The 26215-nt window shown below is 45.5% G+C and overlaps 1 protein-coding gene across 1 annotated transcript in view; it reads right to left on the minus strand.

Annotated features, from left to right (window-relative positions):
- Nucleotides 1-26215, minus strand: part of LOC120936231 (opsin-5-like) — a 65934-nt gene that overhangs the window by 10047 nt on the left and 29672 nt on the right. Inside the window, exons 2-3 of the mRNA XM_040348430.1 lie at nucleotides 12593-12886; nucleotides 4798-5129 (exon numbers count right to left, since the gene is read on the minus strand). Coding sequence (XP_040204364.1) covers nucleotides 4798-5129; nucleotides 12593-12886 — 626 coding nt within the window. The remainder of the gene's footprint in view (nucleotides 1-4797; nucleotides 5130-12592; nucleotides 12887-26215) is intronic.

Consider the following 26215-nt stretch of genomic DNA (forward strand, 5'->3'; position numbering starts at 1 on the left):
AAAATTTAACAAAGTTGGATCTGCAACCATCTCTCAGAGACGTCCAGACCGTCGTTATCACTGCGACAGAAGCATCTTCTGATAAGAAGGGTTGACAAGTTCACTACAGTTAGCTAAAGAAGTAAAAAGCCAAACTGGGGTGATTGTTTCCCATGACACAATATGGCGTACACTGCCGAGGAATGGCATGGGTGTCATCCATGAAGGAAGCCTCTCCTAAAGCCCATGCACAAAAAAAAAGCCCACCTAGAATTTTCCAGGGCCCATACTGAAAAAGGAGAAGACTACTGGGACTCTTTACTCTGGAGTGATGAGACCAAAATAAAAGCTTTTGGAAAGGATGACTTTAAAACTATATGGCGTCGCAAAGGTGAGGAGTACAAAGAAAAATGCAAGGTGCCTACAGTGAAACATGGTGGTGGCAGTGTCCCTCTGTGGGGCTGCATGAGTGCTGCTGGTGTAGGGGAGCTGCATTTCAATGATGGTATCATGAATTCACAGATGTACTGCTCTATATTGAAAGAGAAGATGCTACCATTACTTTGTGCCCTTGGTTGTTGTGCACTTTTTCAACATGATAATGATCCAAAACACACATCTAAATGGCTACTGTTGCATTTCTTAAGAAAACAGGGTGAAAGTTATTTACTGGCCAAGTATGTCTCCTGATCTGAACCCAATCGAACACCTATGAGGAATTCTGAAGAGACAAGTTGAGCATCACTTTCCATCCAGCATCTAGGCTCTAAAAGAGGTAATTCTTGAAGAATGGGAAAAGATAGATATTGAAATATGTCTCCAATTTGTTCATTCCAGGTTTAGAAGACTTGGTGCTGTCCTTACAAATCACGGAGCTTATACAAAATACTAGATAGAGTAGTTTTTGTCATGGGGTGTATTCATTTTTGCCTCAATATGAGTAAAACTAAAGATTTTAGAATCTAAATGATATTATTAACCTTACTTTCATGTAATGAGCTAAACAAATGTTCAATAAAAAGTTTTGTAATAATTTGTTCATTGAGGTTGGGTTCACACTATACTACACGACTTTCATCCTACTTTGCTCTGCGACATTGGTCCTACATTGATCCTACATCCATCTGACTTTCATGAACAGGATACTACTTTTGATCCGACTTTGCCCTGCGACTTGAAGTCCGATGGGGATCCGACTTGGATCCCTGCCAATATCAGGCACTGTGTTTGATATGAATCTTGAGGGGGAACTCCACGCCAAATTTTAACAAAAAACCCGGCATGGGTTCCCCCTCCAAGGGCATACCAGGCCCATGGGTCTGGTGCGGATTTAAAGGGGAACCCCCTACACCGAAAAAAAATGGCGTGGGGGTCCCTCCAAAATCCATACCAGACCCGTATCCGAGCAGCAGCCCGGCAGGTCAGGAAAGGGGATGGGGATGGGGATGAGCGAGCGGGCCCCCCCCTCCTTAACCATGCCAGGCCGCATGGCCATTGGTTGTCGGGGTACCCCTACCCATTCACCTGGAGGAAAAGTGTAAAAAAAATATAAACTCACCACACAGGTTTTTAAAATATTTTTAGTCAGCTCCGGGGGTCTTCTTCTGACTTCTTTGCTCTCCTGGGCTCTTCCTCTGACTTTGGGGGTCTTCTTCCGTCTTCTCCGCTTACTTCTTCTGTTCTCTGCGCTCCCCGATTCTTCTCCCGCTCTCCGGTGCCTTCTTCGGGGCTGGCAGCCGCTATCTTCTTTGTAGCTCTGTTACTAGTGGCGGCCAGCCCGGTCTTCTTCCTTCTTCTTTTCTTCTGGTGTTGACTCAACGCTCCCTCCCGCTGTAATGCCTGGTGCGCAGCTCGCACCGATTTATATAGGCCTCTTATGACGTCACAGTCCCAGAATGCTCCGGGTGGTGACCTATATAAAGGTCTATATAAATCGGTGCGAGCCGCGCACCCGGCATTACAGCGGGAGGGAGCGTTGAGTCAACACCGGAAGAAAAGAAGAGGGAAGAAGAAGGCGATGGAAGAAGACCGGGCTGGCCGCCGCTAGTAAGAGAGCTACAAAGAAGATAGAGGCAGCCAGCCCTGAAGAAGGCACCAGAGAGCGAGAGAAGAACCGGGGAGCGCAGAGAACAGAAGAAGAGAGGCGGAGAAGACGGAAGAAGACCCCTGAAGTCAGAAGAAGACCCCCGGAGAGCGGAGAAGTCAGAAGAAGACCCCCCGAGCTGACTAATAAATTATTTTAAAAACCTGTGTAGTGTGTTTATTTTTTTTTACACTTTTCCTCCAGGTGAATGGGTAGGGGTACGATGTACCCCATACTCATTCACCTAGGGTGGGGGGCTGGCATCTGGGGGCCCCCTTGTTAAAGGGGGCTCCCAGATTCCGATAAGCCCCCCGCCAGCATACCCCGACAACCAACGGTCAGGGTTGTCGGGAAGAGGCCCCGTCCTCATCAACATGGGGGCAGGGTGCTTTGGGGTGGGGGGTACCTCCCCATGTTGAGGGCATGCGGCCTGGCATGGTTAAGGAGGGGGGGCCCACTCGCTCATCCCCACCCCCTTTCCTGACCTGCCGGGCTGCTGCTCGGATACGAGTCTGGTATGGATTTTGGGGGGACCAATCCGGATAATAATCTTACTGCAGAGCTGGGGGGGCTGAGGAGCTGCAATTTCCGGCACACTGGACAGAAGCTAGACTGGTGCCCTGGGAGCCTCTGCTGCCGGCTGGCCAGCCAGGTTACTTTGTACAGCGCTGTTGTGTGAGAGAGAGCAGCCAGTGTGCAGTGTGCTGAACCCGAGCTGGCCGCTGCCTAATAGATCGGGTGGTCAGCCCTAGAAGGGGATATTAAATTTGAAGTGTGCAGCAACAAACAAAAGAGCTGTTCATGGGGTGAGGGGTGTGAGTTGAGAGCTGTGGATGGAATAGTGTGCAAAGATGAGAGCTATAGAAAGTAAGTGCAGAAGTGAGATGTGGAAGAAGGCAAACTTCAGATGTCCAATAGGTGCAGAGATGTACTGTGGACAGGGACGCAGAGGTGACATGTGGACGGGGAGGCAGAGGTGGCATGGGAACGGGGACGCAGAGGTGACATGGGAACGGGGACGCAGAGGTGACATGGGAACGGGGACGCAGAGGTGACATGTGAACGGGGACGCAGAGGTGATATGTGGACTGGGATTCAAAGGTGAGCTGTGGTTGGGAGGTGCAGAGGTGAACTGTGGATGGTGAAGCAGAGGAGAGCTGTTGTTGGGAGGTGCAGAGGTGAGCTGTGGTTGGGAGGAGCAGAGGAGAGCTGTGGTTGGGAGGAGCAGAGGAGAGCTGTGGTTGGGAGGAGCAGAGGAGAGCTGTGGTTGGGAGGAGCAGAGGAGAGCTGTGGTTGGGAGGAGCAGAGGAGAGCTGTGGTTGGGAGGAGCAGAGGAGAGCTGTGGTTGGGAGGAGCAGAGGAGAGCTGTGGTTGGGAGGAGCAGAGGAGAGCTGTGGTTGGGAGGAGCAGAGGAGAGATGTGGTTGGGAGGAGCAGAGGAGAGCTGTGGTTGGGAGGAGCAGAGGAGAGCTGTGGTTGGAAGGAGCAGAGGAGAGCTGTGGATGGGGACGCAGAGGAGAGCTGTGGATGGAGACGCAGAGGAGAGCTGTGGTTGGGAGGTGCAGAGGTGAGCTGTAATGAGGAGGGAGCCTGCCCATTGTTGTCTGCTGTGTTCAGGGGCAGCTGTGTCTTTTCCTCTCTGGGGTCAATCTGATCACACTATCAGCTCAGTCTGGGCTTCGCTCCCCCACCTGTCCTTTTTTTCTCTGCCTGACTGGGGACTATTTCCCCTGCCACAGAGTATGAGAAATAGGAATGGAGATAGAGGGAGAGAGAAAAAAGGGGGGGGTGGATAGAAAGAGAGAGATACAGAAAAAGGAAGAGAGAAAGAGGCAGAGAAAAAGAGAGGGTGTGAGAGATGGAAAGAGGGAGATTAAGGAATAAAGAGGGAGAGTGCACAAGTGCTTAGGGGCGTACACACGGGCTGAATATCGGACAGCATCAGACAGTTCAATAGAAACTGGTTGACATTTGGCCCATGTGTACGACAGGGGGGCATGACCGAAAAAGGTCTGCTGATCGGCATCGGATCTGCGCTCTTAGCCGGTATGTTCTGGTGGGGGGCTCTCCCTGTCAAAATACAATAGATCTTAAGTTTTTTTTTTATCGTTCAGCCTGCTAGAAATCAGGAGATAGAGAGATGTGGGTGTGGCTTGAGTGAGGGCAGGGACAGAGTGGGCCCCATGATCTCCTTTTTCCTGGGGGCCCCATGAGTTGTCAGTTCGCCCCTAGCCTCTGGAAAAGGTACTCCTCTCAGCATAGTTTAACATTTGAGAATAGGTCTGGTTTAAAATGAACGTGTGCTTTGAACATGCAGGGCAAAGCTGTTGGATCTCTTTATTACCCCCTCCTTACCTTCACTCTCCTGCCACACCAATCAGCCACCAGGAGAGAGAAGAGGAAGCCCTATATAAACTGAGTCTTTTCAGTCAGAGCTTACAGAGGGTTGAAAGACTCCTCCCACCTTCATGTGGCCATGCTGGGCCAATCACAAAGCACCAGTGCTGTCACATGTTCCTCCTAAAGGTACTTTGTATCTTCTTCAACCTTCAATGAAAGCAGTGATGGTGAAGGAAAGTAAAGAAAATACTGCTTAGGAAGGGGTTAGTGAAGCAATTTTGTTGTGTTGTCCTGCATGGGCAAAGCACATGTTTGCTTTAAGGTATAATTCCTTTAAGCGTGTAACTATCAAGACTGCTTGCATTTTAGGCTTATTGGGTCCCTATAGGAACTTACCAGGGTGAGCTTCCTCTCCATTCTGGTTGCATTGGGGATCTTGTCATAGTTCTGGATCTCTTGGTATGCCTTATGAAGCTTCCAGACTATCCTGGTATAACAGGTAATAATGGTCACAGCAGGAGCGATGGTGCACAGTATGAACATGCTAATGATAAATGAAAATCCATTGGTGGAATTCTGAAACTCAGCCCAGGCGATGGTGCAAGAGATCCCAAATGGTTCTGGCCCGTAGTGGCCCCAGCCAACCAACGGGAATATTGCCCACAGCAATGCGTACAACCATATGCCAGCTATTAGGATGTAGATCGCTTGCTTCTTAATGGTATTACCTGGAAAACACAATTAACAGTTCTGAGTGATAGATACAGTTATCAGAAGATTCAGTGAAAATTAACAATTCCTAAGCTAGCTATAAACCTCAGATTATGGTTAAATGTGCAGGCTAGATCGGTCGTTACATTTCTTTCTATACACAAATGTTTTGCCTTTCATTTCTATTTTAAACAGAGTGAGTTGTTTTACAAGGTGATCGTTTACAATCATTTGAAGCTTGCCATAGACTTATCAAATTTTGAATGCCGCTGTCAGAATGCAATCTCCTAGCGGAGGGTGGAGGGGGGTTATTGTTTGTGTGGACAGATCATTTCTTTAAATTGAATTAACAGACAAGTTTTTTTATTTTTTTAATTCTGACTTACTTGCGAGTGTTGTCTCACAACATGAGCAAGATTCAAGCCACATTGGTGTGGCCCTAGGCGTGTGGGCACCGGAGCCGAGCCGTTCGGAAATACTCAGAAAAACTCATAAATACTCCGTTCCCAGGCCTTTCCGAGTTCAGCCGAGCTGTCCCTGAGCCTTTCCGAGTTTTTCCGAGGCTCTCCGGCGCCCCCACCTCTGGCCACATGCGGTTTTGCATGCCATAGAAGTCAATGCGGAACAAATTATTTTTGTTTCTATTAAAGCGGGAGTTCACCCAAAAATCAACTTTCTGCAGTTAAATCCAGCATACTGCTGACATCTGCAGTATGCTGGTCTTCTTTTCTTTTTTTTTTTTTGGTACTTATCGTTTTAGCAGTATCTCTTCTATGGCTCCGAGCGGGATTACTTCCTGGTATAGGTGTTCCCGAAGACAAGCAAGTTGATTGACAGCCTTCGATAGCGCGTCACGGCTTCCGAAAATACACACGAGTGACACTCTACAATTTACGGCGCCTGTGCAGTCAGCTCTACACGGCAGGCGCAGGCACCGTAAACAGCCAAGTGTCACCTCTGCTATTTTCGGAAGCCGTGACGCTCTATCGAAGGCCATCAATCAACTTGCTTGCCTTTGGGAACGCCTATACCAGGAAGTAATCCCCGCTCGGAGCCATAGAAGAAATACTGCTAAAACGATAAGTACCAAAAGAAAAAAAAAAAGACCAGCATACTGCAGATGTCAGCAGTATGCTGGATATAACTGCAGAAAGTTGATTTTTGGGTGAACTCCCGCTTTAACTTCTATGGGGAAACTCGCTTTGATATCCTGAAACAGATTATGCTCATAATCCAAGGTTCCACTGTATTGTATAATGTAACTTGTAAGAAATGACATACTCCGAGTTGTAATGTTACTGAAAGATCCACTCTAGTCCTCACTGGGCTATTTTGATAAATATGGATTACACCAGTGGCGGTACGTCCATAGAGGGCGCAGAAGCGCCGCCCCCTCTCGCTCCTGCACCGCCACTGAAAAACAATACATAGATTCATGCATTGTCGCTGCCGCCCACTATTCAGATGGCCGGCCCCCTGGTGAGTGCCGGCCATCTGAATAACGGCAGCTGGTTGGCTTTGGAAGTGTCTATCAGAGCCAGCGGCTAGGCTTTCCGATTACAGCCTGAGGGCTGTAATCAGCTTCCAAATAGTTAACCAGGGGACGCACGGGGTGTGCGTTCCCTGGTTAACATTGACAGGCATCTCAGCCAATCAAGTTCACCGGTTCTGGTTACGGTAACCTGATTGGCTGAAGCGACATCGAGGGTGGGACTCCTTTGAGGGATCGTGAAGGAGGATCCGAGGATGGCCGACCGAGAAAGGTAAGTGCCCGGCGGGGCAATCTGGTGGCATTTTAGGAGCAAACTGGTGGCAATTGATGGGCATAGTGGCGACAATGGCATGGCACAGTGGCTGCATTTGGTATGGCACAGTGACGACAATTGATGGGCACAGTGGTGACAATGGCATGGCACAGTGGCTACAATTGATGGGCACAGTGGCCACAATGCCATGGCACAGTGGCGACAATGGCATGGCACAGTGGCGACAATTGATGGGCACAGTGGCGACAATGGCATGGCGCAGTGGCTGCGTTTGGCATGGCACAGTGGCGACAATTGATGGCACAGTGGCTGCGTTTGGCTGGGCACAGTGGCAACAAAGGCATGGCACAGTGGCGACAATTGATGGCACAGTGGTGACAATGGCATGGCACAGTGGCTGCGTTTGGCATGGCACAGTGGTGACAATTGGCTGCGTTTGGCATGGCACAGTGGTGACAATTGGTGGGCACAGTGGCGACAATTGGTGGGCACAGTGGCGACAATGGCATGGCACAGTGGCGACAATTGATGGGCACAGTGGCAACAATTGATGGCATTGCACAGTTGCTGCGTTTGATGACATGGCACAGTGGCGACAATTTTATGGCACAGTGGCGACAATTTTATGGCACAGAAGCTGCGTTTGATAGGGCACAGTGGCGACAATTAATGGGCACGTTTGTTTGCGCCCCCCCCCCCCAAAAAAAATTTGAGCACCAGCCACCACTGGATTACACCAACTAATTTGCTACATAAAAGTATAGAAAATCGTTGATGATTCAAATGGAAAACCTGAGGATTTTTCTTTTGTATTTACATTTTTATTAGAAAAAATTTGCATGTAAAGATGGACATAGCAATATAAAACATTTAGAAGCTCTGCCAGAAAAAGAATGTTGTAAAATAAGGGCAGAGAAGTAGTCCAGATGTCAAAGTGTGTTTAAGGATCCCATGGCCAGTGTTATTCATCATCGTTGCATCAAGCGTGAAACAAATTGTTTCTTTTGCAGGGGGTCTGTGTTCGCACAATCCATACAGAACAGAACATTCAGCCTCCTGCCTAGTTATAAGACAATTGGAGTCTCCTTATATGTGTTGGCTGTTCCACCACATCCTGCCTGCAGTCACTTTCTCAAAACCACCATACTACTCATCTCAGTGAGGATTTAGTAAGATATTAAACCCAAAAACACAAGTGTACTATATTGGAGCTTACCAATTCTTGGATGTTGTGGCTGCTTTTGTTTTTTAGGCCTTTTGACTTTATTTTCACCTAGTGATCTGGCCAGTAATTCTGTTCGATTTTAAGTTTCTAGAATAGACCAAGCTGTCAAGCAAAAGTGGCGGTTAACCTCCTTAGCGGTAATACAGAGTCTGGCTCGGGGTGAATTTTTTATACCAAAAGCGGTATCCCCGAGCCAGACTCGGGATTGCATTGCAGGATACAGGGGGAAGTTACTTACCTTGTCCCTGGATCCTGCAATGTGTCTCCGCTGTGTGTGCGGGCTCCTCCGCTGTGTCTCCTCGCTCGATTCACAGTGCCGCCGAGCTCCGTTCCCTGTGACGTTACGACGCACGGGGACGGAGTTTGGCGCCTAATTCAAAAAGTGAAAAACACAATACACATACAGTACACTTTAATCTTACAGATTACAGTACTGTATGAAATAAATACACACCCCCTTTGTCCCTAGTGGTCTGCCCAGTGTTCTGCATGCACTTTTATAAAATAAAAACTGTTCTTTCTGCCTGGAAACTGGACATTGTCCATAGCAACCAAAAAGTGTCCCTTTACATCAAAAGTGCTTTTAGAGCAGCTAGAAAACAGCGATAATAAATTCGAATCACTTGCAGAATTGAGCGATAGCGATTTGTGGGGAAATTCGTCATCAAACAATAAAAATAATGACCGCGACAATTTTGCAACTGAGCAAATTTCTGTGTTTTTGATTACATTATTGAATAGTTTTTATTATAATTACATTATTATTTGTAGTAATTATTTATAGTTATTTATTATATTATAATTTATGATTTTGTGCTTCAAACTTTATCATACCTGGGATGTCTACTAGACTCTTGTTTGGACAGATTTAAGTGAGTTATTCCTAAGAATTGCAGGCCTACAGTATAAAACGCCAAATTTCCATGCAAAATAATTGTACCGCTTTTGGTACAAAATTCCAGACATAATCATTCCGCCAGGGAGATTAAAGGAATGAGACAAATCATTTAAAACTGGCGGGGGGTGCTTACAATGGTCCACTATTATTCATGTAAAACCTTTATCCCAAAAGGAAAAAACTGTTACTGCTTATAAAGTGTTAGCTGGAGTTTGGCTTTGGTTTGTTGGTCCATCTAAGGCTCGATTCACACTAATGCGTTTTTTGGTGCATTTTGCGTTTTGCCGAAAAGCAGGGACATTTTTTAACATGGGTTCCTATGGAACATGTTCACATCAATGCTTTTTTGTGCCTCTGCGTTTTTGGAAAGCAAAAAAGCAGCGTTTTGCATGTAATAGAATTCAATGGACCCGCATCCAAAATGCAGGTACTGCGTTTTTCCTGTGTTTTTACCGTGATTTTGCCGCAATTTGCGTTTTGCGTTTTTTTTAACCTGTTTATAGCTGGTTGTTAAAGGAAATGTACAAAAATTAAAATTGATGGGGAAAAAAAAACGCAAAACACAAATCGCTGTAAAAACGCGGTAAAACCGCTAGTCAAAAAACGCAGCAAGCACCACAAAAAGCACTGCAAAAACGCTCAAAAGCAACATGCATAGGTGTGAGTCAAGCCTAAATCTGCTTGTCTATCCAACACTATACTCTACACAGATTCACAATGCTGCTGTCCAAAGGTGTCTTTGTTTCTCCTCCATCCAGAATGCAGACACCCTAAGACAAGAATTATGCCACTGGCTCGATCACCAGGGGAAAAACAAAGAAAAAACGTCTCAAAAAGGGACACTTCATTCACTTCATCCATGTCTTTATGACCTTGCTTTATGCATTGGTCCAAATCACTTGGTGGAGGGCTAATTATGGTGTGACTTTGTTTTTCAGGGGTTGGGCTTGGTCCCTTAGTTCCAGTGAAGGGAACTCCTAAGGCATTTGCATACTAAGACATTTTGGACAATTTCATGCTCCCAACTTTATGGGAACAGTTTGGGGATGGCCCCTTCCTGTTCAAACATGACTGCGCACCAGTGCACAAAGCAATGTCCATAAAGACATGGATGAGCGAGATTGGGGTGGAGGAACATGACTGGACTGCACAAAGTCCTGATCTCAACCCCACAGAACACCTTTGGGATAAATTAGTGGAGACTGCGAGCCAGGCCTTGTCGTCCAACAACAGTGCTTGCCCTCACAAATGCGCTTCTGGAAGAATTCCCATTGACACTCCTAAACCTTGTGGATAGCCTTCCCAGAAGAGTTGAAGCTGTTATAGCTGCAAAGAGTGGGCCAACTCAATATTGAACCCTACAGACTAAGACTGGGATGCCAATAAAGTTTATGTGCGTGTAAAGGCAGGTGTCCAATACTTTTGACAATATAGTGTATATAACATGCAGATTAATCTGTCCAACAAGTGTGACAGAGGCCCGTATCAGACTCCTGCTTGGCTACCTCGGTAGCGGTGACGATTCCCTAGCAGGAGAGATGTTAGCCCATCGGCCCCATAGACCCGTTTTTGTATAAGCCATCCATGTAAGTTGTCTGTTTTTCTTTGCCCATCTCTCCCCTTCCTCATGTGTACTTCTTGTTTTTTCCCCTTTTGTACATCTCCCTCCCATTTGTCACCAGTGATCACTTTACTGTGGACTATGTTGTGTAGCGGGTGCATTTGTAGTCCTTATCGTCGGATCTACAGTACACCTTCCTCACCCTGTGCATCTTATCAGCACTTCACCGTCACTACAAATAGTGATGGTTGAGTATTACCATATATTTGTTTATATATCTTTATATATATACATTTTTTTATGTATTTCATTTAACCTTATACATTTTTTTCTTTAGCATCATTATTACTATCATTGTTGCTACGCACATTTTTCCTCGGCTCCATTAGCATTACTTCCAGCTACCACCATCATCATTTTTATATTTATTTTTATTTTCATTTTTATCATTATATTTTTTTTCTTCATTTATTTTTCTTTTTCCTGTTTTTTATTTTTGTTTTCATTTTCATTTTTTTTTTTTTTTTTTTTTTTTTATATTTTTTTTTATTTTTTTTTTATTTTTTTTTATTGTTATTTTCATCTTTGTTTTTGCTTGTTTGGGGGTGGAGTCTGGACGGCCCCTGGGAGTGTTTCTGTGGTTGGTGGTGGGCGGTGCCTGGACCTACATGTTTTCCTATTTAATCAGTGGTAGTGGATGGTCATGTCACTGCTGGGCTCTGAGGAAGAGGTCTCTGTCACCTCGAAACGCGTCAGCCAGCAGCAACGCACCTCGCCACCCCCCCTACAGTCTGGAGTGTGGTTTGAGGGGTATTTCAATTATCGTTTGACAAGCCTTTTATCATTTCATGTTTGTGAGTAGTTTTCATTATTTTATTATTCCATTAAAATTTGCCAAACGGTAGTACACGAGGCTGGTGCGCCTTTCTTTCTCCCTTTTTGCCCGTATCAGACACCCTCAACAGTGTTATAGTTTGTTTGCTTGGTGTACATTAATAGCTTCAAGCACATGGACACATTTGGCCGTCCAGCCTAAATACACTGGGGTAGATTCAGCAAGCAATTATGCCTGCGTATCCATAGATACGAGCGTAATTGCTAAGTAGCACTGGCGTGTCGTTTTCGCCGTAAGGCTGCTCCTGTTATTAGGAGGCGCAGCCAATGGTAAGTATGGACGTCGTTCCCGCGTCGCGATTTTCAAAATTTGCGTTTGCGTAACTCGTTCGTGAATGGCGCTGGACGCCATTTACGTTCACGTCGAAGCAAATGACGTCCTTGCGACGTCATTTACCGCAATGCACGTCGGGAAATTTTCCCGACGGAGCATGCGCAGTACATTCGGCGCGGGAACGCGCCTAATTTAAATGATCCACGCCCCCTACGGGATCATTTAAATTACGCGCGCTTACGCCGGCCCCTTTTACGAAACGCCGCCGCAAATTACGGAGCAAATGCTTTGTGAATGAAGCGTAGCTCCAGTAATTTACGGAGGCATAGCGTAAAAACGGTATGCTGCGCCGCCGTAACAGTGCGCGCCCCTAGCTGAATCTACCCCAGTGTGTATTTCTGGGGCAAGGTTGTCCTGGAAATGCATACAACTGCCCATAGACATGAATGGGTGAAGTCAGCTGTACAATATGGACCATCTGTGTGCATGCTTTGTGCGATCATCACAGATGAATATTTGATTGATACCACTGTTTGGGTAACCAAAATGCAATTTCAACAAAATCTAAACCTTTTTGTTAAGAAAATCATTTTATCTGTGATAGGTCCCATCCAATGAAGTACTACTGTGCTCCTTTCCTCATTCTCACCATTGCACACTTTCTTTCTAAATATGCACCAGACTTCCTTTACGGTCTCTTTGTGTTTCCAACTTCACAAGTAATGCCCTTTGAGCTGACCTTAGTGAGGGTATCACCCAGAGGTCTTTCTAGGAAGGGACCCCACCCTACAAGTATTGTATATCCACTTCACATCTAGGTTGGTACCATATATGATGTTATGCGGTCAATGTTCTTACTTACGGGTGCTTGTGGTTGTGCTGGTCACCAGATAGCGAATCACTGCCATTGCCGTTAAAGTCATCATACTGGCTACTCCAAAGAAGAATCCCATTAGAGCATAATAAAGGCAAGTCGGCTGTCCACCAATCCAGGCGTGATTCCAAGCAGAGGCAATAGCCAGGGGGTACATAGTGATGGCCATACCAAAGTCCGTTATGGCTAGGTTTATTGAAAGCAGGTCCGGAGACTTCAAGTGGGATGAACATTTTACGGCTGTGGCGAGTACAGCCAGATTACCCACCGCGCTTAAAATGGCTGCAGGAAAAAAAAGAGATGCCAATAAGTGTTTTGTACCAAAGGGCTTTACACACAGTACAATTAGTGGTTGTAAATCACTAGCTGTATACATATTCTAGGTTAATAGATCACAATGCAAAGCATAAGTATTAGATACAAAGAGTATAAGCATTTCAGCCAGGTAACAAGCCAGAAATGGTTGGGCTATGATCACTATTATGACAGGTTCACTTTAAAGATTATTTTACATAACGCAGATTAAGGAAATCAAATAATGTCCTTGTTACTGTAATTTAAATAAACTTATCATAGTTGATGAATATCATATGACTTTACACGCTGTATTTTCCTCTACCCCCCCCCCCCCCATCGACAAAATATATTTAGAGAAAAAACTTTACTGCTTTTTTAGTTTTTGACATCTGTTTTAAGGCTGAAAAAATATTGGCATTGATATCAGCAGGATATAGAGACTGATTGATCTTGGTGCGATAACACAATGGCACACTGCAAGCAAAATTGCAAATTAAAGTAGAACTTCTTACTTTAACAAAACAATCTTAAGCTAAAAGTCCCTTTCATAGGGGTGCGCAGCCTATTATGCACCTCAAATCTCAAACACATATGCATGTGTATATATACACTGATGGTGTGAGTAAAGCAGTAGACGTGTCAGTAGGGCAGTGGATGGTGTCAGTAGGGCAGTGGATGGTGTCAGTAGGGCACTGGATGGTGTCAGTAGGGCAGTGGATGGTGTCAGTAGGGCACTGGATGGTGTCAGTAGGGCAGTGGATGATGTCAGTAGTTTGTATTTTTTACAACTTTATATTTCTTTTATTTTGTAGGGGGCTCGTTAGGGGGCTTTGGTGAAATATCAGAGGTTTAAACAAGGGGAATCTAAGCCACACAGGGTGATTAGGGTGTGCCCAGTCACACCCTGTGCTCACGCCTATGGTCCCTTTTAATTACCTAAATCCATTGTCTTGGGACATGCCAAGTCCTGTGTTTTCTTTTTTCTTCACTGCAGCAAAGGATGGTCCTTCTTTGAATGTCCATGCCGCTGCCTGGGTGACATGGACACTTCCTATTGCTTGTTCAGTGGAATGGTACTCTCAGGATCCAGAAGACTGCACAGAGTGATGAACCACAAAGGGGTGACTGATCGGTATGGACACAGACTGGAGCATTGGACCACTGGTCTCCCAAGCTTGAAGCAGAGCCAGCGAGGGGCAGTCTACATACTTAAAGCGGAGTTTCACCCAAAAGTGGAACTTCCGCTTAATCCACTCCTTGCCCCCTTACATGCCACATTGAGGATGCCGGCCGGAGAAGGGGGGAGAGGAGCGGAGCTCCAGCTGGCGCGTAGCTGGACCGTGGAGCAGGTGAGTGCATGTTTATTAAAAGCCAGCAGCTACACTTTTTGTAGCTGCTGACTTTTAATAAACATTAAAAAAGCCTGGAACTCCCCTTTAAGCTCACCATACACTCATTGAAATTTGGCTGATCCAGCAGGGAGTGGTTGAATTTTGATCAACGGAACTGGAGCATTTCCCCTGCAGTGCCCTTAGTGGCAGAAATGCACATTTCTCTTATTTTGAGAACTGCTTTGAGAAATTCAGTGTTACATGAGCTGTAGCTCGGGATTTACTTGTCTTCAGAGAAAAATTTCAGACATAAAGTCTCAGAAATCATTTATTAACCAGTTCTGGACCACCCACCACAAATATACTGTGGCAGGGCGCCCCGGCTGCGCGAAACAACGTACCTGAACATTTTTGCGCAACCTGGTCTGGGGGGGGGGGCTCGCCCCCGGAGACACATTTCCGCTGTGATTGGACACAGCGAGAGCCAATCAGCAGGCCCAGCGGCCATCCCACGATCAGTCAGGTCAATGACAGAATGGCGGTCTGCCAATGTAAACAAAGCAGATTGTTGTTCTGTGAGACAGGAACAGAGAGATCTGTGATTCCTGCCAATCAGGAACACAGATCTCTATTCATGCAATTAGTCCATCCCCCACACAGTTAGAAAGCACACTTGGGTAACACATTTGATCACCCCTGCATGTAGTATGGATCGTGCTGCTCACCACATGACCCCTCTCCCCCTCATGCGTGACAGTGCTTTGCCCAGGTCAGCTGCCATTTTTGTTTCCCGCCCTTGTCCTGGCCCAGGATAGTTGTGTCCCCTTCCCAGATAGCAAGGATAACTTGCCAGAAATTTGTGGCAGTGTTGAATTGTAAGTCTGTTAACTTGCTGCACATTTTCACTGGCAAGTTGTACACTTGCAGAGCACTTGATGCACAAGTTCTGGTTGTCTTTTTTCCAATTTGTAGCAGATTTGCATGGCAGGTTTCAAGCAAGAGCAAAGTTGCAGTGCTGAGTCTACAGCTTGAAAATTCAGCCACGGTGTCCCCCTGTGGTGGGATGACTATTGCACAACATAAATGAACCAGAACTTGCAGTAGACTTGCAGAATGTTTGCAAAGAAAGTTGATCTGGAGTCATGCAATGCGGACTTGCTGCAATTGTGCAACAAACTTGTGAAGCCTGGCAAGTCTAGCAATAGTTTAGCAAGTCATTTTTAAAACTTGAAGCTCAATTGCTTACTATCTGGGTTGCATACTGTGGCTATATTAAGTCCTGTAATAATGTGAGGGTCAAAGGAAGGAACCATGGCAATCTTACACTACATGAAGTCTTGGAAACCAAAGATATTGACAGATGCTGCAGAGGGAAGGTAGGTAGTAAACACAGGCTGAGGGAGGAGAGTAGGGTTGCCACATTTTCTTCAATCAAACCCAAACACTTTATCGGCACACAGCATTTTTTTTTATAGTATAACCTATACATATGTTTTGCAATTAAATAAAAATTTATAAGTACCCATTTACACCTAGGCATTTGACACATACCATATGTGCATATAGCTATGAACAGACCCTTTAGCTTTAGGAGGATCAGCAACCCTGTTTGTTGTGGTGACCATAGTCGCAGCCAGGTACTGAATATAAAGGAAAATCCAAAGTTTTGAGTTGCCACCAGAACAGGTATAGGGTGGAAATCTTCCAATGGCTACACACTTGTGATGACTAGTGAAGCGTTCCTGGTTGCAGCCTTTTCTCTATCCATGGTATAACTTGTTATGTGGTTCATTCTTGTGTGGTAGCTGGGGCTGACCTCACCTTAGGCATGTCAGCATCATCCATTTCTGATTTTGCATATAACCCATTACTCACTCTATTACATAGTGTGTCTTTCTTTTTAGAAGAATGCTGGAGTGCAGCTGAGAGCTATTAAGTCAAGATTTCATTGAACTGAATGATATTTTCCAAAGGAAAGCGCTCTTCCCTCTCTAGCATAATTTCTTTATTTCATCTTTAGTTTCCCACTGGTCTCATTATCTGTCTCATTTTCTGTAAGAAATCACCCAACCTTCACAACACCCACACCAGTATGCTGCGTTTATGTACTGCCTGTTCCAGATAGAATACTCTTATGATGGATATTTATAAAGCGGATTATCTGAAGGTAAATCCTTACCATCAGTAAATGTTTGGTGAAAGCCACATTCACTGATTTATAAATATATTCCTTATTGTACAAAGCTCTAAGGCTTATTGAGCAAGGCACAAAGCAGCGTGTAGTCTTTGCCCATTTTTTTTTTATATTTTTTTCCTTTAAAAACCCATTTGATTTCATTTTACTGAAGTTAAAGCTCAACTAAGCTGCTTGGTTTGATGGGTCCTCTTTTCACTACCATGACTCCATAAACCACGTTTTCCCCTCTGACACACCTAGTTCTTTAACATTGTTCTGTAACAACCTATATTGCAGCACAATAAGATATATCCAGGAGAGAAAGTTGAATCAGTCGTGGGATATGTATGTTCTGCAAGCGAGCAAGACAATGAGTTAGAAACGGTCAACATGGATCCTGCTGCTACAATCCAGTGGTGTGAGGAACAACATGGCAGGCAGGGGTCAAGCTTAATGGTTGATATCCCCGGAGACACATGGGCAGTAGAGCCGCTCCATCAAGCAGTGATGGCACCATTTCCTGACCAGCGACAGTCAATACTGGACATGGAAATGTATTGAGTCGCTTTTCACGCCTACAGTTGCCACAAAAAGTATGTGAACCCTTTTGGAATGATATGGATTTCTGCACAAATTGGTCATAAAATGTGATCTGATCTTCATCTAAGTCACAACAATAGACAATCACAGTCTGCTTAAACTAATACCACACAAAGAATTAAATGTTACCATGTTTTATTGAACACACCATGTAAACATTCAAAGTGAACATGGAAAAACTATGTGAACCCTAAGACTAATGACATCTCCAAGAGCTAATTGGAGTGAGGTATCAGCCAACTGGAGTCCAATCAATGAGATGAGATTGGAGGTGTTGGTTACAGCTGTCCTGCCCTATAAGAAACACACACCAGTTCTGCGTTTGCTTTTCACAGGAACTATTGCCTGATGTGAATGATGCCTCACACAAAAGAGCTCTCAGAAGACCTGTGATTAAGAATTTTTGACTTGCATAAAGCTGAAAAGGGTTATAAAAGTATCTCCAAAAGCCTTGCTGTTCATCAGTCCATGGTAAGACAAATTGTCTATAAATGGAGAAAGTTCAGCACTGCTGCTACTCTCCCTAGGAGTGGCCATCCTGTAAAGATGACTGCAAGAGAACAGCGCAGACTGCTCAATGAGGTGAAGGAGAATCCTAAAGTGTCAGCTAAAGACTTACAAAAGTCTCTGGCATATGCTAACATCCCTGTTAGCTAATCTACGACACGTAAAACACTAAACAAGAATGGATTTCATGGGAGGATACCACAGAGGAAGACACTGCTGTCCAAAAAAAAACATTGCTACACATTTACAGTTTGCACAAGAGCACCTGGATGTTCCACAGCAGTACTGGCAAAATATTCTGTGGACAGATGAAATCAAATTTGAGTTGTTTAGAAGAAACACACAACACTATGTGTGGAGAAAAAGAGGCACAGCACACCAACATCAAAACCTCATCCCAACTGTGAAGTATGGTGGTGGGGGCATCATGGTTTGGGGCTGCTTTGCTGCATCAGTGCCTGGACGGATTGCTATCATCAAAGGAAAAATGAATTCCCAAGTTTTTCAAGACATTTTGCAGGAGAACTTAAGGCCATCTGTCCACCAGCTGAAGCTCAACAGAAAATTGGTGTTGCAACAGGACAACGACCCAAAGCATAGAAGTAAATCAACAACAGAATGGCTTAAACAGAAGAAAATACGCCTTCTGGAGTGGCCCAATCAGTGTCCTGACCTCAACCCGATTGAGATGCTGTGGCATGACCTCAAGAAAGCAATTTACACCAGACATCCCAAGAATATTGCTGAAGTAAAATAGTTCTGTAAAGAGAAATGGTCAAGAATTACTTCTGACCGTTGTGCACGTCTGATCTGCAACTACAGGAAACGTTTGGTTGAAGTTATTGCTGCCAAAGGAGGTTCAACCAGTTTTTAAATCCAAGGGTTCACATACTTTTTCCACATGCACTGTGAATGTTTACATGGTGTGTTCAATAAAAACATGGTAACATTTCATTCTTTGTGTGTTATTAGTTGAAGCAGACTCTGATTGTCTATTGTTGTGACTTAGATGACATTTTATTACAAATTTGTGCAGAAATCAATATCATTCCAATAGGGTTCACATACTTTTTGTGGCAACTGTATGTACTGTTCGAGTGGAGAGAGGAATTCCTGCTTGTTTCAAGGGGGCTAACCTACCGTTAACCAATGACATTGAGGTCTACTTGGTACAGTTAAGAGGCCAATCCAGAAAGTTCCAGCTAGACCACACCAGAGACCAAGATAGTCGTTACAGCCTCTGCGTCAACTTCAGGGTTCCCTCCTGCCTTCTTCACATTGGGAAAGCTGGTGGAGACCTTTGAGAAGCACCATGGATATAGGAAGTTGCTTTTCTTAGGAAGAATTCCTGTCCCACCAGGAAGGCTGGGTGGACCATGCCTCCCAAGCCTTAGAGGTCTGGAACATCCCTGAGATGCTAAAATGACAGCCTGAGGGTAACAGCTGCTGTAGTAAATCGTAACCTAAAACTAGGGAAGCGGGGACTGTACAGCCTCAGACTACATTGAGGCACTGCTGTGTTTCGGTAAAGTTGAGAAACTTTCCAATCGTATGTACAAGTTCAAACCAACATACTAATACAGAAGGAAGAAACTCGCTGACTACATAACCCAATTAGTCAAGATTCTGTTTCAGATCATCCAGAAGAAAAAAAGGATAAAGTTACAAGAAGCTGACAGAGTCCAGCTCGACCAAATCTTATAGGGAGCTTGTCCAAACCATTCTGTTGTCCTAAAGTTTGTCCTGAAGGGCTTTGAAAAATGCTCCCACCTATCCAGAGTTATACCTCCCAACATTCTGAGATGGGAATAAGGGATACCTATTATAGGGTGACCAGACATCCCCGGTTTCTGGGGACAGTCCCCGGATTGAGGACACTGTCCCCGGACCAAGTCTGTCCCCAGCTTTTGTCCCTGGATTGGATTTGAACAGGGGCTGGGGCAATTTCAAAGACATTCGGTGCAGAATTAAAAATCTGAATTACCCCCCCCCCCAATCCCCGCGCTCTGCCATGCCTTTAAGCTTAGGGGGGGTTCCCATTATCTGGGCCCCTTTCTAATGATGTGCTGGTCGGAGTGGAGGAAATATTTCTTCAGTTTCGGGTGCATTCCCATTCAGCTCCGCTCGAATGTTCTTCTGCCTTGGCTCAAGTCCGACCAGCCGCCTGCCTGTTTATCTCCTTGCCTTCCCTGGTGGAGTGATCTTCCTCTGCTCCCCACCCAGTAGTAGCCGGGGGCCCGTAGAGTGAGACTTGACAGGCTGTAAGGTGGATAGCGGCAGAGAGAGGCAGCTGAGCTCAGCTGATGGTGTCTAGCAGCAGGAACAGAGAGGGGAAGAGGTTCCGATCATTGGGCTGCCAGTGCCTTCAAGGCTTCCACACACGTGTGCTTTGTGGGTGTCTGAATAGACTACATTGCACTGTGTCTGTCTCTCTGGAATAATGGATGGTATCGGAACCAGTGGCGGCTGGTGCTCAAAATTTTTGAGGGGGCGCAAACAAAAAAACAAGCGCAACCTCACCCATCAAACGCAGCCACTGTGCCCATCAAACGTTGCCACTGTGCCATCAATTGTCGCCACTGTGCCATGCCATCAAACGCAGCCACTGTGCCATCATTTATCGCCACTGTGCCCATCAATTGTCACCACTGTGCCATGCCATGCTATCAAACGAAACCACTGTGCCCATCAATTGTCGCCACTGTGCCCATCAATTGTCGCCACTGTGCCCGTCAATTGTCGCCACTGTGCCCATCAATTGTCGCCACTGCGCCCATCAATTGTCACCACTGTGCCATGCCATCAAACAAAACCACTGTGTCCATCAATTGTCGCCAGCTTGCCCATCAATTGTCGCCACTGTGCCCTGTAAAATGCCCCCTTCCCCCCCAGAACCGGTGAACCTGATTGGCTGAGACGCCTGTCAGTGTTAGCCAGGGAACGCACTCCCCTGCATCCCTTGGTTAACTATTAGGAAGCCGATTACAGCCGCTGGCTTTGATAGGCATTTCCAAAGCCAACCAGCTGCCGTTATTCAGATGGCTGGCGCTCATTAGGGGGCCAGCCATCTGAAAAGTGGGCGGCAGCGACAATACATAGAGATTCATGCAATGCATGAATCCATGTATTGTATTCAGTGGCGGTGCAGGAGCGAGAGGGGGCGGTGCTCCTGTGCCCTCTATGGATGCACCGCCACTGATCAGAACACACAGGCAGCAGGCACTCTGTCATGGCTCTGGCTGGCTCTGTCACAGGGTGTCACATGACATGGCTCCTGTAAGTATCAGCACCCAGCAGCCATGTTATGTGACACACTTTGACAGAGTGCCTGCTGCCTGTGAGTTATCATAATTCTGATCAGATTTACTGCTACAGGGCGGCCGCCCTGCGCAGGATCACATATATACATGATCCTGCATTTCTGGGTATGAGAGCCAATCAGTCACTTTGGCGGACTCAATGTCCACTGTTACCCGCTGATCGTTATGTACACAGGCATAACGGTGGTCTGTCAGTATCAAAGACATTGATCCTGTGTGTCTGCAAAACAGGTACAGGGATCTATGCCTTCCCTTAGTAAAAGCACCTCCCCCCACAGTAAGAAAACACTGGTTAGGCACACGTTTAACCCTTTGATTGCCCTAGCTGTAATCCCCTTCCCAGCCAGTGTCATTAGTACAGTGATAGTGCATATTTTTAGCACTGATCACTATTAGTGTTCGATTTGTCCGCCGCAATATCGCAGTCCAGCTATAAGTCGCTGATTGCCGCCATTACTAGTAAAAAAAAAATGTTCCCGGATTTTATTTTAAAAATATGGTTACCTTAACCTATTAGCAAAAGTATGTAGGCACATGTCTCAACCCTGCCACTGCCACACCCCCTTAAAAGAAAATTGTACAAAAAAAGTGCTTTTTACCACTACTATTGCTTTATTCTGGCTTTTGGAATTTACAAATGTAGCAACTTAGAAATTGGATAAAAGGTTTACCACTGTAAAACACTTTTTGATAGATAAATAGTGCGTTTTATATAAATTGATAACAGTCAAAAATGATAGACAAATGGGGAGGAAAGAGGGACAGTCCACCAAAATTAGGGACAGTCGGAAGTTATGAGTTAATGAAGAAAGAGGCTTTGGTGAAGGAGATAAAAATCAAGATTCAAACATCGGGACAAAGCAAAAGGTTCAAGAAAGAAGCTCTTACATGCCCAGCTCCAGGGTAATTCTCAGAGGATAATGACGAGTCAGTGTATGAATTATGTACACTGCTCAAAACAAATTAAAGGAACACTTTGAAAACATATCAGATCTCAACGAGCAACAATCTCATGCTGGATATCTATACTGATATGGACTGGGTAATGTGTTAGGAATGAAAGGATGGCACATCATTTGATGGAAATGAAAATTATCCACCTACAGAAGGCTGAATTCAAAGACACCCTGAAAATCAAAGTGAAAAAAATATGCAGCAAGCTTGTCCATTTTGATGTGTGCTCTGCTCTGCCTCTCCTCCTTGCTGCTGGCCAACCCGGAGAGGATCTCCCGGATCACTTATGTGCTGCATCCAGCCCCCCCCCAGGAGTGGATAAGGAGGATGAGCCTGGCTCTTGTACACATGCAGCCGGTCTGTCAGCGGAGTTTGGCGCGTCTTCATGGCTCGGAGCTCCCTCCAGGACATGCACAGGACTGCTAGCCTCCAGCAGATTTAGCACAAGCTTCAGGGGTAATAGGGGGTCTATGGAGGGGAAGGTGGATGAATTTTGAGGAGGGAGCTGGGAAAGTTGGGACTGGAGGAGTAGGAGCCAGACATCCTCTCTGGGGGAGGGCAGATGATGATATCCTTCTATCACATTCTTCTATGGCATTATGTTCACCACCTGGCTTTAGGGTACATGCAGTGGCGTATCTAGGGTATGGCAGCCATGGAAAGTGCCATAGGCGCCATATGAAGGGGGCGCTGTTGGGTGGCTGGGCGGCAAGGCACTTACCAGGGTCTGAGGGTCTCTTCTTCCCTCCTCCCGAGCTTAGGCAGAATCTCCTTTTCAGCACCTTTGCTAATGGACAATGGCAGCACTATCCCTGCTGCGTTCAGCCACAGCCCTCCCCTGTTCTCCCAGGATCTCCCATTCCATCTGGTCGGATTGGCAGTGCACAAAGAAGAAGGAGGAACATCAGTTTCTCCCTCTCCTCTGTGATGAAGGAGAGGCCTTAAGTGATGAAGATTTCATCACTTCCAGTTTTGGTTCTGCATTTACCTGGCCTTGGAGGGCAGAGGAGGGATCAGGGGTCTAATAAACCCCAGATTTCTCCATAAAGAGGATATGTCACTACTCAAGGTATCATAAGAGATGATAAATATCACTAGTTTTGTTAGCTGTTTTTGTTTGTTAAGGTTATCTGAAAGATGGGTTTCAAATGTTTCGACAGGGGCGCAGTTTTCGTGCTTGCCATAGGCACTATTTTCACTAGATACGCCTCTGGGTACATGACCCTATCAAAACATGGTATCTGGTGCGCAAGGTCCTGCATAAGACCTGTGCTGTACATATGAAACAATTGAGCAAAATGTGCATACATACAAGTGGATAGCATTAAAGCTGAGCTAAACTCCTCTGTGTTTCAGTGGATCACCACTTTGATCGATCGTACGTGAGCCGTGGGGGGAGGGTGGTTTTTCTAGTGTGACTGAGAGGGCCAGGTCTGTTTGCCACCGCCACCCCCAAAGTTGTGACCACCAGCTGCTGTTGTATTGGCCACCAATACACCGGAAGGAGTTCAGTTTAAAGTGTTTATGCTCTTCACTCTTTATTCCTGCACTTGACGTGATCTTACGTAAGGCACGTTTAAACACAATGCTGTCTTTAATGTTGTGTAAGGGAAAATTAGCACCAACCACCTCTACCCACAAACATAAGACAATGTGTGCACCCTGACCCCGAGGACTCTGGACCGGAGAGCAGATCAGTGTACGGCAGAATGCCTTCAATTGGAGTACACACACCATGCAAATCACAGGCCAGTGCTCATCACACACAGCCTGCTGGAGGACAAGTATAACAAGTGACAGACTGTGCCCTTCTAGTGTCACTTTCAGCATGAGTCCAGCTGCAGGGCACACATGGAAAGACTAGAACAGATCTGCTTTCCGCTAAGGGATGACAGGCTGACACGGCTCTACTTAATCCAAAGAACTGACAGCCATGAGCGTGTTTTTCATTATTTTTAGGTCATGATCAGCATTTGGGTGCACATTTCTCCACTTCCAGAGCAAACAAACCCCTCTGACCAACCTTTAAAGTGGATGTAAGCAATTGCTGTCACAATGTAGAGTATACGATTTCCTATCATCTGTGCCCAGTCTTGCCACAAAGAGTTAATCCAGCTCTGAGCAATCCTCTTTTTTATTTTTTCAGTGCGATAAATGGACAAACAGGAGAAATCTTTTTTCCGTTCTTCCCCCTTGCTGTGAGTGACAGGTTATTTACATATCTCAAGCACTAGCGTGAGACAGGCATTATTTTTTAACTCCCACCCCCCACTCCACTTCTGAAGTCATGTGGTTACTTTTCTGGATTTTGACTGGATGTTAGTGATCATAGCAGAATTTAGTGTAAGGAATACATAGGAAAAAATGCATGTTGACAAGGGGAGTGTAGAGGTGGGCGGGGAGTCTACTGACATCACGACTCCACCCACCGAGCTCTAGACAACAGATCCACCCACAGAATCTGCAGTTTTTCAGTTCTTATAACAGACAGAGGGGGAGACATTAGACAGGTGAGGATACATGCAGGAGGCATCTATATCCTTATAGATCAGCACTATGGCAGTAGTTTAGACAGGATGAGAGTGGCTTTACATCCACTTTAATAATTACATATCCCTTATCATTACCTTTACACTTCCTCCAGCTGTTGCAGAGCTACAAGTCCCATAATTTCTCTGCTTGTGGGAGTCATGCTTGTAACCACGTCTTGCAATGTCACATGGGACTTGTAGTTCCGCAACAGCTGGAGGGCTGCCCGTTTGATACCCCTGCTTTACGGGGATCATTCACCACGGCTGTGTGAATGCTGAGACATTCTCACAACATTTTTTTTTTATAAAAAAAGACCCACCAACTGTTTCCAAATTGAAAGTAACAGGATGCTTTAGCCCAGTGGCGGCATGCCCATAGGTGGCACAGGGGCGCTGCCCCCTCAAAGCTACTCATCATAAAAAGAGGCCCTTTAAGTGTGTGCAGGGCGCAGGGAACACAGCTGCTATGGGAAGCATGACATGTTTGCAATCACGTGATTGCAAACAAGAAGCTCTATGTCAAGGGTATTTCCCCCAATGGGGTTTTTGGGCAGCTCAATTAATGGATTATAGACAACGTATGTAAAAAGAAGGAAGTTTTTATTGTGTGATGACACATACAAGGGGGATATTCAAATAGTTAAGATATGAGTTACAAAGGTAAAAAAGTGGTTAAAATTCCCATACATATAAATAAATAAATAACAAAAAACAACTACTGTTGAACAGCTTGACGTGTATATACAAGCATAGAACAATTTCTAACGCGTTTCGACCTTTATGCAGGTCTTCTTCAGAGGTTTTGTTGTAACTGGAAAATAATTACAAAAATTATTAGATGCTTCTACAGATATCCTACCTGCCATATCCCCATAATTTGAAAGGGGAAAGGACAGGGGAAAGAAGAAAACACAAACTACTTTATAAGAAAGATTAACAAAAATTTCCAAGTCAATATGTATGGTTAGGAATGAAACAATCTGCACTGAACGCATCCATCAAAGTAACGAGAGCCCCAAAAGTATCCACAGGCTGGTGTCCCGACCTCTCCACACCCCAAAACCAGGTCACTCCCCAATAAATGGATGGTCACATGTAACTTACAAGGAGTCACCGAATATGGGTAGCACACCTGATGATATTAGGCCAGGGGGAGGATCAGACACCTGCAGCAAAGCATTAAAACATATACCGCGTTTCCCCGAAAGTAAGCCCTAGCGTGATTATAGGGGCGGGCTGTAATATAAGCCCTACCCCGAAAGTAAGCCCTAGTCAAAGTTCATTAAAAATCTATTTTTTCAAACCTATACATTGCTGCAGTGTTTCCGTTTATTACTGTGTTAAAAAATATGGTACCGTTATGTTTAAAGCCACTGCTGATCCGTCCTCTTCTCGCCTCGTCTGCATCCCGTCCCTCTTTACTGTAAGCAGCGGGCCGGCTCTTCTCGTTCCTCCTCTCCTCCCCCCTGACATCTTCAGCCCACCCCTTCTTACTGCACGGAGCGAGCCGATGACAGGTGACCTCGGCTCCTCTCTCTCTTTCTCTCTTCCCGCCTGACGTCTTCAGCACGTTCCTACTCAGCGCACGGAGCGCACTGATGTCAGCGAGATCTCTTCTCTCTCACTCTCTCCTCCCGGATGACGAAAGAAGAGCAGGTGAATACCGGTACACCAGGGAGCTGTATACCCTACGGTAAAAGGTATTTCCTATGGTACTGCACCTTATACAGTGCCAAGATGTTTTTCTCAAAATACCGTAATGACTCCTGACCTGACGGGTGGGGGGGGTGACAGGGGGACACAGAATCGTTGAAAAAAATGTACATTCCGTAAATAAATAAGCCCTACCCCGAAAGTAAGCCCTAGTGTGTTTTTTGTGGACAAAATTAATATAA

This window comes from Rana temporaria, chromosome 4 (assembly GCF_905171775.1).
Source record: "Rana temporaria chromosome 4, aRanTem1.1, whole genome shotgun sequence".
In the NCBI taxonomy this organism is placed as follows: Eukaryota; Metazoa; Chordata; class Amphibia; order Anura; family Ranidae; genus Rana; species Rana temporaria.